Source organism: Corapipo altera, unplaced genomic scaffold (genome assembly GCF_003945725.1).
Source record: "Corapipo altera isolate COAL_440 unplaced genomic scaffold, ASM394572v1 61284, whole genome shotgun sequence".
NCBI lineage: Eukaryota > Metazoa > Chordata > Aves > Passeriformes > Pipridae > Corapipo > Corapipo altera.
Window position 1 is genome coordinate 8,340 of NW_020885165.1, and position 12,809 is coordinate 21,148.

Sequence of the window (12,809 nt, forward strand, 5' to 3'; positions counted from 1 at the left end):
ACCTTGAAGCCTTGGGATATGCATTTAGCAAAAGCCACTCAGTTAGTTAGTCCTCTAAGCTCAAGAGATAAAACTCCAGGCCAATTCAGTGTCTAAGATAAGCTCAAAAGAGCAGGTCCTTTAATCAGGCCCACAGGCCCAGGGGAACACACACGACGCGCACCCTCCCAGGCAATGGTTCTACAGTTTTAGAAGATGGTCTGTCCAATGCCAGAACTCTCCACCCCCTGGTTCTGCCCAGTTCTACCCCCCGACACGCCCCTTGGGGAATTGGGTTTGGGGGCTTTGGGACCCCTTCTTCCTCATCTTTATGTTCTTCACAGAACATACGGTCTTTGGAGTGCCTCCAAAGTTCTTGTCTTGAAGGTTGCTTTGTCTCTTGTGGGATCTTGTTGTCCAGGCCTAGGGAGTGATGTTCAGTAGAGGTGTTTTTCTACAATTCTACCTTGAAAAGAAGTCTAAACATGCTAAAGGAATGTAGAAAGTTTGATATCAAATGGGGTAATAGGGTTGAGTCTGTGTAAACTACTGTGCTAAAGGGTGGCATATAATGCAGCTACATTAACATCTACATTCACTACACAACTAGTTTTAACATCTACAAAAAGCTAAAAATAAATATCCAGAAAGCTTGAAGGCATCACACAAACCTAGTTAGTTAACTGTACCAGCTGAACTGGCCCTGCCCAAAAAGAACCTCTCCGTACCATTGAAGGGGATAAACTCTCTGTGGTCCATATGAGGAATATGTTGAGGAGGACAGTTTGGATGAGCCCTGCCTTAAGCAAAGGCAAACCCACCCATGGGGTTGTTTCTGCTCAAGGACTTGGGTGACCTTGGTGGATGATGCAGAGGGATGGGGAAACACTCTGTGTACCTCAAGGGGATTTGATTTCGGGTCAGAAGAGTCCATGATGTTGAATTGTAGAATATTGTTTGCCCAATGACGCTCCCACTGTGTGCCAGAACTCTCATGAACAATGAGGTCTTTCCTTATGTACATTTTTTTTATTTTCTGTGCTTTTGATGTTTTCTTAAAAAAAAAAAGTCCTGTTTACATTCCCTCCTTCTTCAGTAGCCCCCATCTTGTGTGTTTCAGAGACTTAGTCTAAGTGGGGAGTCTCATATTGGATTTGAGTGACTTCAGTGTGTGACTCACTGTGTGCAAAGGGCAAATATGGATAGAATCCACATTGGCTGGGTGTCTCTGTAGCTCTACATGTCCCCCTGACGTGGCAGAGCACACAAACTGCTCATCCCTGTGTCCCTTTCTTCACTGGGTGTTCTTTTGTTTGGCCCAGAAACCTCCTGAGGTCCTTTCCAGGATGAGTCCCAGTGCACTGCCCTCCACCGTGGGCCTTCCCTTCCTGATCCAGCATCTGTGGGGCAGCAGAGCTGGGTCAGTGCAGGCACAGGGCTGGCTCTGACAGGGGCCATGAAGCCATTGCCAGGAGGGGACAGCAAGGACAGTTTGCAAAGAACAAATTTAGATACGGTGACTTTGTTGGAATCAAGGGGGTCATTGTGACACCAGAGAAAGTCAGGGAATCAATGAGCTGCTGTGACACTTCAGGGTCTCATGGAAGGAAAGGAACCCTGGGACAGTTAGGAACCCCATGGAATCAAGGGCCTATTGAGACACTGCGAAGCTCATGGAAGCAGAGGAATTCTGGGAGAGTGTGGAACTTCATGGAATCAAAGGGCCATTCTGACACTGGAGGGCCTCATGGATCTGCAGGAAACCTGGGAGACTGCAGAATCTCATGGAATCAAGTGGCCAGTGTGACACGGGGGACCTCCCGGAAGCAAAGAAACCCTGGGACATTTTGGAACTTCATGGAATCACTGGGCCATTGTGACACTGGGGAACCTCATGGAATTGTGTGGCCATTGTGACATTGCAGGGCCTCATGGAATAAAATGGAACCTGGGACACTGGGAAACCACATGGGATCAAGGGGTGCTTGTGACCCTGCAGGACCTCATGGAACCAAGGGAAGCCTGTGACACTGAGGAAACTCGTGGAACCAAGCGGCCTTTGTGACCCTGCAGAATGGCACAGAATCAACAACCCATTGTGACACAGTAGGGCTTCATGGAACCAAAAGAATCCCTGGACACTGGAACCTCATAGAAACAAAGGGTCACTGTGACACTGAAGAACCTGATGGAATCAAGGGGCCATTGTGACATTCCTGGGTCTTGTGGATCCAAAGGAATCTTGGGATGCTGTGGAACCTCCCAGAATCAAGGGACCATTTTGACACCGTGGAACCTCATGGAATCAACAGTCCATTCTGGGTCTGCAGGGCCCAGGGAAGCAAAGGAATCCTGGGACACTGTGGAATCTCACAGAATCAAGGGACCATTGTGACCCTGTGGAGTCTCATGGAGATGAAGAAGCCGTGGGAGACTGGAACCTCATGGAATCAAGGGACCGCTGTGACAGTGCAGATCCTCATGGAACCAAGGGCAAATGGGGACACTGTGAAAACTCATGGCATCAAGGGGCCATTTTGACATGCAGGACTTCCAAGAACCAGAGGAAGCCTGGGATGTTTGGGATCGTCCTGGAATCAAGGGGCCATTGGGACACTGCAGAACCTCATGAAAGCAGAGGAACCCTGAGACTCTGCAGAACCTGATGGCAGAAAGGAGCCATCGTGACACTGCAAAACCTCGTGGAATGAAGGGGCCACGTCTTCACATCTGGGTCTCATGGAACCAAAGGAAACCTGGGACACTGGGGAAACTCATGGAACCAGGGAGACCCTGGGACAGTGTGGAGCGTCACGGAATCAAGGGGCCATCGGGACACTGCAGGACCTTGTGGGGCCAAAGGAACCCTGGGCTGCTGCAGAACCTCGCGGAGGTGGGAGGCTGCTGTGTGGGGCCCCCACGACAGGTGGATGAGGCTGCTGAAGGAGAAGGTGAGTGAAGCCAATTTGCAGAAGTGGAAGCCGTGGGCAATGCCACTGAGCCCCCTTGCAAGGGTCAGTTACCATGGCAACCATCATACATTCCGATTGTGTGCTGGGTTTAAAAGTAAACCGGAGGCAGAAATGAACCCACCTCAGGGATTACAAGTCAGACTTACAATTTCCTAAAAAGATTACAATAAATACAATGATATAGAGAAAACTGTATCCACAAAATCCACAAAATATACAGCTATTTTAATCCACAAAAAAAGCTGTATAACCCAGCACCCTGGGACAAGAATAGAAGAGTGCTGAGCACCACGTGGTCCCCAGGGTGCAAAGTAAAAGGAAAGGAAAACCTGTTCGTCCAGATGATGGTGGCAGTTTCGTTGAGGTAGTGATGGCAGTCCTGTCAGGAGTGGCAGTGGCAGTCCTGCTGGAGTTCTGGTCCTCCTCTCGATCCCACGAGTGGTAGCAGAAGTCCCCAAACCCCAAGAGTATATGTGCTCAGGTTCAGGTGAGGATGTCCAGCACCTCCCTCAGGGCAGAGAGTTTCACAATGGGCAATTGAACTCTGTGAGTCAGGGGGTATTTTTGGAGTGTTTGATGGTCTGGGTGTTGCAGCTGCCTGTTCTGCCAGTCCAAGGCGGCCCATTAGCAGAGATGACCCCTCAGGCTGGGGGTGAAAGTGCTAATGCCTCCCCGGAGGGGAGTTATCCCAGCTGAGTCATGGGTGTGAAGACAAAGGAACACTTCTTGCACAGTTCTTTCACACCCAGCTTGTAGCCTGAGGTGTCAGGTGGGCCCTGGGCAGCTGCTGCAAAGAATCCATTAATAAGAGTCCATCAGAAATGACCCAGAGGGTGTAGAATACACAGTTTTGGTTGCACCTACCCAGTGACAAACTGGTCCTGGCCCCTGCAACTGGGACAGATTGCTAGGGTCAGTTACCATGGCAACCGTCATACATTCCCATTACTAGGGCAAGTTACCATGGCAACCGTCATACACTCCTACTGCTATGGTAAGTTACCATGCCAACCATCACACATTCCCACTGCTACGGTCAGTTACCATGGAAACCATCAACCATTCCCATTGCTACAATCAGTTATGATGGCAACCATCATACTTTCCACTGGTATAGTCGGTTACCATGGCAACCATCAAACCTTGCACTGCTACGGTCAGTTACCATGGAAACCAGCATACATTCCCATTGCTATGGTCGGTTACCATGGCAACCATCACCCATTCCCATTGGTATGGTCAGTTACCATGGCAACCATAACACATTTCCATTTCTACAGTCAGTTACCATGGCAACCATCATACATTCCCATTTCTACAGTCAGTTACCATTATTACCATCATACATTCCCGCTGCTACGGTCGGTTACTATGGTAACCATCGTACATTCCCATTTCTATGGTCAGTTACCATGGCAACCACAATACATTCCCGTCACTATGGTCAGTTACCATGGTAACCATAATACCTCCCAATGCTATGGTCCATTACCATGGCAACCATCATACATCCCACTGCTACGGTCAGTTACCATGGCCACCATCATACATTGTTACTCCTATGGTAGGTTACCATGGCAACCATCATACATTCCCGTTGCTATGGTCAGTTATTATGGCAATCATCATACATGCTCATTGCCATGGTCAGTTACCATGGTAACCATCATACATTCCTGTTTCCACAGTCAGTTACCATGGTAACCATCATACATTCTCATTGCTACAGACAGTTACCATGGAAACCATAATACATTCTTATTGCTATGGTTGGTTACCATGGCAACCAGTATACATTCCTGTTCTTGTGTTCAGTTACCATGGCAACCATGATAGTCTCGTTGCTACAGTCACTTACTATGGACACCATCATACATTCCCGTTTCTATGGTCAGTTACCATGGCAACCATCATACATTCCCATTGCTATGGTAAATTGCCATGGCAACTATCATACATTCCAAGTGTCACGGTCGGTTACCATGGCAAACATCATACAGTGGCATTACTACAGTCAGTTACCATGGTAACCACCATACTGCCAACCTGTACAGTTGTTTACCATGGCAACTATTATAGATTCCCATTGTTACGGTCGGTTACCATGGCAACCATCATACTTACCACTGGTACAGTCAGTTACCATGGTAACCATCATAAAATCTTACTGCTATGGTCAGTTACCATGGCAACCATCACACATTCCAATTGCTATGGTCGCTTACCATGGCAACCATCACAGATTCCCATTGTTATGGTCGGTTACGATGGTAACCATCATAGATTCCCGTTTCTATGGTCAGTTACTATGGCAATCATCATACTTCCCACTGGTACAGTCAGTTTCCATGGAAACCATAATACATTCCTGTTGTTACATTCAGTTACCATGGCAACCACCATGCATTCTTATTGCTACGGAAGGTTACCATGGCAACCATCAAACATTCTCATTTATACAGTTGCTTACCATGGCAACCAGCATACAGTCCCATTGCCACGGTCAGTTACCATGACAACCATCATACATTCCCATTGTTATGGTTGGTTACCATGGCAACCATCACACATTCCATTGCTACAGTCACCTACCATGGCAACTAGCATACATTCCTGTTCCTATGTTCAGTTACCATGGAAACCATGATAGTGTCGTTGCTACAGTCACCATGGTAACCATTATACATTCCTGTTTCTATGGTCAGTTACCATGGCAACCATCATACCTCTCACTGGTGCAAACGGTTACCGTGGGAACCATCACACATTCCTGTTGCTATGGTCACTTACCATGGCAACCACATACTTTCCAATTGCTATGGTCGGTTACCATGGTAACTAGCATACAGTCCCACTGCTATGGTCAGTTACCATGGCAACCACCATACATTCCCATTGCTACAGTCAGTTACTCTTGGCTCCTCTTGGAGAGAAGCAGATGCAGATGAACCTCCCTGTCTTCCACCAGCCTGGCAACTGTGCTCTAAAGGCCTGTGTCCCAAGAGGTGTCTTCACCAACACCCTGCACAAACCTCCAGGACACTTTGCATCCTGTCATGGTGCCTTTCCAGTGAATTCCAGGGTTATCAAAGCCAACTTCAATGGGCTCTTTGTCTCACTCCACAAGGTAACCCAAACCAATCTCTCCTCTGACCCTCACCAACAGAAGGTCACCCAGTTTGTTCATCCCCTAGAGCAGCTCCACAGCTCCAAGAAGCTCCTTCCCGCTGAGGACACCTCTCTCCTGCTCTGTCTCTCCTGGGTCTCCTTGGCCTTCTCTTCCCAACCCATCACAGCCCTGCAACCTGGGAACTGTCTCAGCAGGCCTGGGCTGTTATTGCCTCCCAGTGGAATGAAGAGAGACTTGGGGCTGCAGCTCCTCCTGCCTGTGCCCCACACGCAGGGCATTGGGGCCTGTCTGGCTGCAGCCCCTCAGTGGGGGCACCGGGGTAAGAACAGATTTGCAGTGGGGAAAGCTGCTCTGAAAGCCGCCAGAGCTGGGGTGTGCAGAGGCTTTGCTGACAGTGGCCTTGGGGGTGGACGTGTTGGGACTCAGGCCCAGGGGGAAAATCCCAGGCCTGATCCCTGAGAAGATCAACACATGCTGCTGAAATGCTGGGGGAGAGCAGAGCCAGCAGAGGGAGGAAAGAAGTGTGGACAGCCTGGGCTGATGTGCTTTGGACTTGTGCCTGGCCCGGCCTTGGCCGGGCAGAGAAGGGACAGCCTTTGTGTCCCTGCAGGGCTGGGATTCACTCCCTGACCCAAAGGCCCCCAATGGGTCTGAGAAGCCCTGCGTGGTGCCTGTCCCACAACTGCTGGGAATGGGGACGGGCTTCCTGCACAGGCCCTGTGCTGTCCAGGGCAGCTGCTGCACTTGTGCTGCAGAGCCCTGGCACCTCCCCTGGCACTACAGGCCCCTCTTTGGCTGTTCCATCCAGGCTCAGCTGCCCTCAATTAGGTTCAGCAGTGAAGGGATGTCCAGGAGACAACTGCCATTGTACTCTGAGGACATGTAGAAAATACCCTGATAAAGAACAGGAGAGAGACCTCTCTCCCTGTGCCACCTGACTCCATTTGGTCACCTGAGCACCTCTAGTGGCTTTCCTGGACAGAAGGAACTGTGACAGATTCCCCTGTCCTACATGTGGGCCCCTTCTGCCACTGAAGTTGGCCAAAGCAATGTCCCAGCAGCCTCCAAGAAGATCCCAAAGCTGCTGCCCTGTCTCTAGGAACTGCTCCATTGGAGCCTGCAGTTCCCACAGCAGGAATCTCAGTCACCTCTGGCCCCTCAGAAGGAACCAGGGCTTTGTGTCCCAGCAGGTCACTCCTGGCTTTGGTCTTCCTTCATTCCCATGGGAGCTGGGACAAGGAGTCACCTGCAGGGGCCTGTTTTGGGCCCACTGAAGTGGGGCAGGAGGAATCCCAGCCCATGGGGGTTGTGGAGGGAGCCGAGTGTCCTTCTGGCCCCAGATCTGCAGAGCCACAAGGAGACACCTCTGTTGACTCAGCTGAGTCCCTTCCCTTAGTGCAGGTGAAGGAGATCCCTCCTGGCCACTGTCTGGGTTTCCTGTAAAATGATGGGACATGAAAAGAGGACTCTTGAACTTTACTCTGTCTCTGTCTGGAGAAACGATCAGGTTGAAAGAAGTGTCTGTGCCCAGTTGAGGGAAGGAACATCATTATTTCCTTCAGTTGTGTGCCAGCAGGTTCCCCTGGAGCCCCAGGGACAGCTGGAGGGAGCCCAGAGGGGCAGAGCAAGGGCTGCCTGGGGCTGTTGCTGTGCTGCTGAGCTGGGCTGGGCTCCTGGCACACAGGGAGCTCTTGGTAACAAATAAGAGCTTCAAATAGACAGCTCTGCTGGTGAGCAGCTCCTCTGCACAGCCCAGCAGGGCTGAGGGCACTGCCTGCAGCACCCAGGGCACAGGAGAGAAGGCAGAGAGATGAGAGGCAGCCTGGGCTGGGAGGTGACTGAGCTCTCACTACAGGAGAAACCTTCCCAGGATTTGAAGGAAGAATTCTCTGGCTGTAGGAAAGTTCAACTTGCCTTCCTGGAGGCATCTCCTAAAGTTGACACATCCCACAGCTTCTAGGATCTTTCAGCAGGACTCTCCCAGTTGCTGCAGTGCAGGGGAAGTGGCCATATGGCAGAGCAGGGCAGGAGTTGCAGGTAGCAAGGGCAGAGAGGAGAAGGGAGCAGGAGGTTCAAGGGATCCTGGGCTGGGAGGACAGGGCAGAGCTGCTCAGGGCAGGAACCTTGCCAGCCCTTTGCCACAGTCAGGCTGTGGCTGCAGAGCAGTGCAGGTGAGTTCCTGCAAGTGCCTCTGCCAGCTGCCAAATGGCAGCAGTGGCAGGAGCTGTCAGGATGGCTCTGCTGGATTTGCTGGGGTGCAGCAGGAGAAGCTGCTGCAGAGCAGGACTTGCTGCTGCCCCATCAGAGGCCCAGGGTAAGAAGGTTCCCTGTGCCAGGGCTGGCTGTGGGGTGGGAAGGTGGGGGTGCAGCCAGGGGTGCCCAGGGCTGTGGTGCAGAGCAGGGTCCTGCCCCCAGGGCTCTGTGTGCTGGGGCAGGGACTCTGCTGCCTGCCAGGCTCAGCTCTCAGCCCAGCCAAGGAGCTACCACGGGGCTGGGGGGAAGGAACAACTCCTGGGAGGGTAGAGCAGGGCAGAGTCCTTCTGATCTCCACAGTGGGCTGCAGGGATGAGGGCTGGTCACAGCTCCAGATCAAAGCAGGAAATTTCCCAGAAGGTATTTGCAAGAGGCACAGACAGACAGGGGGTACCTTAAAGAGAATGAACCAGTTCTTTCAGTGTTATGCTCTGGGTTGTGTGGGTGCTGACTGCAACAGGGAAATGAATCTCTGAGCACAGGAGGAGACACTGAAACTTGAACTCTGTTAGATTAGAGGGGATTGAAGATGAGAGTATCAGACATCAAAACTGTCTTATAGATGCATCAGTGTCACTTTTCCAGCCTCCCCAGGGTTGCTCTGACATTGCCATCAGAGCCTACCCAGCCAGAGATGCTCCTGGGCAGTGCCCTGTGCTGCTGGGAGGGCTCTGCAGGACAGAGCTGAGGCCCCAGGGTTGGGATGGGCTCTGGTAGCACTGCCATGGCCCAGCCTTGGGCCCAGGGAAGCAGCTGCTGGCAGGGACAGCTCCAGGCAGCAGAGCCCTGGGCAGGGAGTGGGGGGCAAGTGCCCCCAGGGCCTGGGGGAGGGGGCGTTCAGGCAGTTCTGGGGGCCCTTCCCTGCAGCTCTGCTGGGCACTGTGTGCTGGGCCATAGAAATGAGGATTCCTGCAGTGGAAAAGAACCTTTCCCAGATGTGACAGTAAAAATAGAAAACACAGATACAATTATTCTAAGCTCAGACTAAGCTTCTGCTCTGCAGCCCCAGCTCTTCTGAGTCATGGGTGTAGAGATGGAACTTTTGTATTCAAGGTCTCTTACATCTGACATTCCTTGGGTGTGTGAGAACTCTATCAAAAAGGATCCATGTCCCACTGCAGCAGAGCAAACCTGACTCCTTGGCAGTGCATTTGGTGAAATTTGACACATTGATTTCTTTTAGAAATGGTGTGGCTTTTTCATAGAGGTCTGAACTGTCTTCTCCTTTCCTGAACAGGCCCTAGCCTAAGAAACAACAGATGTCCAACAGCAGCTCCATGCCCCAGTTCCTCCTCCTGGCATTGGCAGACAGGCGGGAGCTGCAGCTCCTGCACTTCTGGCTCTTCCTGGCCATCTCCCTGGCTGCCCTCCTGGCCAACGGCCTCATCCTCAGCGCTGTAGCCTGCGACCACCACCTACACACCCCCATGGGCTTCTTCCTGCTCAACCTCTCCCTCACAGACCTGGGCTGCATCTGCACCACTGTCCCCAAAGCCATGCACAATTCCCTCCAGAACACCACAACCATTTCCTACATGGGATGTGCTGCACAGCTCTTTTTGTTTTATTTCTTCATCTCAGCAGAGTTTTCCCTCCTCACCATCATGTGCTACGACCGCTACGTTGCCATCTGCAAACCCCTGCACTACGGGACCCTCCTGGGCAGCAGAGCTTGTGCCCACATGGCAGCAGCTGCCTGGGCCGCTGGCTTTCTCTATTCTCTGCTGCACACAGTCAATACATTTTCCCTGCCCCTGTGCCGGGGCAATGCCCTGGGCCAGTTCTTCTGTGAAATCCCACACATCCTCAAGCTCTCCTGCTCACACTCAGGCTACCTCAGGGAAATTGGGCTTATTGTGGTTAGTTGCTGTTTAGGGTTTGGTTGTTTCATTTTCATTGTTTTCTCCTATGTGCAGATCTTCAGGGCTGTGCTGAGGATTCCCTCTCAGCAGGGACGGTACAAAGCCTTTTCCACCTGCCTCCCTCACCTGGCCATGGTCTCCTTGTTTCTCAGCACTGTCTTGTTTTCCTACCTGAAGGCCCCCTCCATCTCCTCCCCATCCCTGGATCTGGTCCTGTCAGTTCTGTACTCAGTGGTTTCTCCAGCACTGAACCCCCTCATCTACAGCCTCAGGAACCAGGAGCTCAAGGATGCCATAAGGAAAATGATGACTGGATTCTTTTCAGGAGGAACAACCTTTTTTTTTTTTCTGCAGAACACTCATTGTGTAACTTATTTTGGGCCCAGCCTGCCTTCTAAAGCTTTTGATAGTGGTGGTGGGCTTTCCTTTTTTAATCTTAATAACACTGAAATTTTATTCTTCATCCCATATAATTCACTCTCTGCCTCTTTTTTTTCCCCCACAAAATGTACCAATCAGGAATCATACTCTATGTGCATTTAAACAAAATAAAAGTTTATGTAGCAAGGTATTTTTCAAACATCCTGCCTGTGTTAGTTTGTACATGAGGAATCACAATCTCTGAGTGTCAGAAAGGAATAGAGTCTCAAAAGTCTTGTTGCTTTGCTTGTTTGTCCATGGAGACAGTGCAGGGAGGTCAGGGACCCACTGGGACTGCAGGGACTGAGGGCTGGTTCACATGTGGTGTGTTGGTGGCCAATGGCCAATGGAGGTGACAAATGATCTCCAAGTCACCTGCCTGGGGCTCTGCAGCTTGTGAGGGCTCTGATGGCAGGTGAGGACTTGTCTGTAGGAACTCAGGAAGTACAGGAGAGCACAGAGGATCTGCAGGGACAGCCCGTCCCATCCAGTCAGCAGTGAATGGAGCCCTGGAGCAGAATCCTGCCCAGGATGGAGTTACCAGAGATCAAGTACTAAATCTTGCTGTGAAGTGGCAAACAGAGCTCTGCAAGCACAGGGGACACAGCAGGTACAGGGAAAACTCTTGCAAGTGACTTCTCTTGCCCTCAGTGAACTTCCACAGGTGGATCAAGAGCAGCCCCAAAGCCATGTCCCATCTCTGGAACAAGGCAGGGCCCCTCTGAGCCCCCTCCATGGCCACACAGGAGATTCTGTGGGAGGTGGTCAGTGGCAGGGAGCACCATCAGCTGGCTCTGCCTCCCAGCTTGAGCAGCACAGCCCAACAGAGTCCCCCATGGCTCTGGACCCCACAGCCCCCGTGCTCTGCAGAGCAGCCCACCCATCTTGAGGGCTGTGGGGAGCATGGGCAGGGGGTGCAGGAAGGGCTGCTCAGGCCACCACAGACGTGTTCCCCTGGGGAAAGGCTCTGTGGGGAGATGGGATGTGCCAGGAGAAGAGCAGGACACCCTGTGGGAGCAGAGGGGCCCTGGGAAGAGGCTACCCTGTCCCTGGGGAAAAGAGGGGGCAAAGCAAAATGTGGGAAACTCTCTGGTCTGAGATCAGTTGTGCTGCCCAAGAACACGTTGACTCCAGAGGTGTCCAAGCGGGGCAGAGCCGGCGACTCCGGTTCGTGCGGCGGCGGGGGGGAGGCAGCGGCTCTGCTTGATTCCATGGAGTTCTGGGGAGGCACAGTGACCCCTTGGTTCCATGAGGGTCTGAAATGTCTCGGGGTTCCTTTGACTCCATGGGGCCCTGCAGTGTCACAGTGGTCTCTTGATTCCAAGGGATTCCCCAGGGTCACAATGGCGCCGTAATTCCATGAGGTTCTGCAGTTTGACAGTGTTTCCTTGATTCCATGAGGTTTCACAGCATCATCACACAGCTGAGCCCATCCTGATGAAAGATCTGAAGAGGGTTAGGAGGAACTGGGACAAAAGGGATAAGATAACTGGGGAAGGAAAGAGGAGCTTGGCCAAGAAAGAGGAAAGATTTTGATGAGGTAAAACCAGGTTCAGTTAATGCTGAGGGTGCTGAAACACTGAGTGTACAAACATTTCTGATGGACCTTAATGCACTTTGTAAACGCAAGCCTCAACACTACCCAAAAGTGCTGCCCCTCCTATGGAAAGGAATGCACTGCTCTAATTCCAAACAAGAAAAAGCCAAAACCCAGAACTCAAGACTCTTATTTGTACTCCAGTGCCCACCCCATTCCCAAACCTGTATTACCAGTATGAAAAGACAAGCTTTAATCTTGATGCTGCCTAAAAAGCTCTTCCCCTAATCATGAAGCAGACACTGCCAGTAGAACAATAAACCTCCCAAAGTTCTACCTAATCCCCACCCTGAGTTCTAAACCCCAAGCCCTGACCATTAAGCACCCCCACAGCCCTTGGGAGCAGGGCAAGGACCTGGAGGGCCCAGAGCAAGCCCAGGGGGTTGGTAGAGGAATGGGAGGTGACCTGGATCTGCTCAGCTCTGCAGTGACCCCCAGGAGAAGAGTCTGGGCTCTGGTAGAGATATCCTGTAGCACAAGGGCTCAGGATCCAAGGTAAGAAGGCCAAGTGCACATGGCAATAGCCAGAGCTGGTGCAGAGACATCAGGGAGGGTCTAGAAATGCTGCTGGGAGGGAGGTGGGAAAGCAGGAGGGG

General features: G+C 51.7%; 1 protein-coding gene across 1 annotated transcript; it reads left to right on the forward strand.

The window, feature by feature from the left end:
• Positions 1-9,593: 9,593 nt before the first annotated feature.
• Positions 9,594-11,341, forward strand: LOC113940029 (olfactory receptor 14J1-like). The gene is made up of 2 exons (XM_027631084.1): positions 9,594-10,611; positions 11,268-11,341. Exons 1-2 carry the CDS (start codon positions 9,594-9,596, stop codon positions 11,339-11,341), a joined length of 1,092 nt encoding a protein of 363 aa, XP_027486885.1.
• The last annotated feature ends 1,468 nt before the right edge of the window (positions 11,342-12,809 follow it).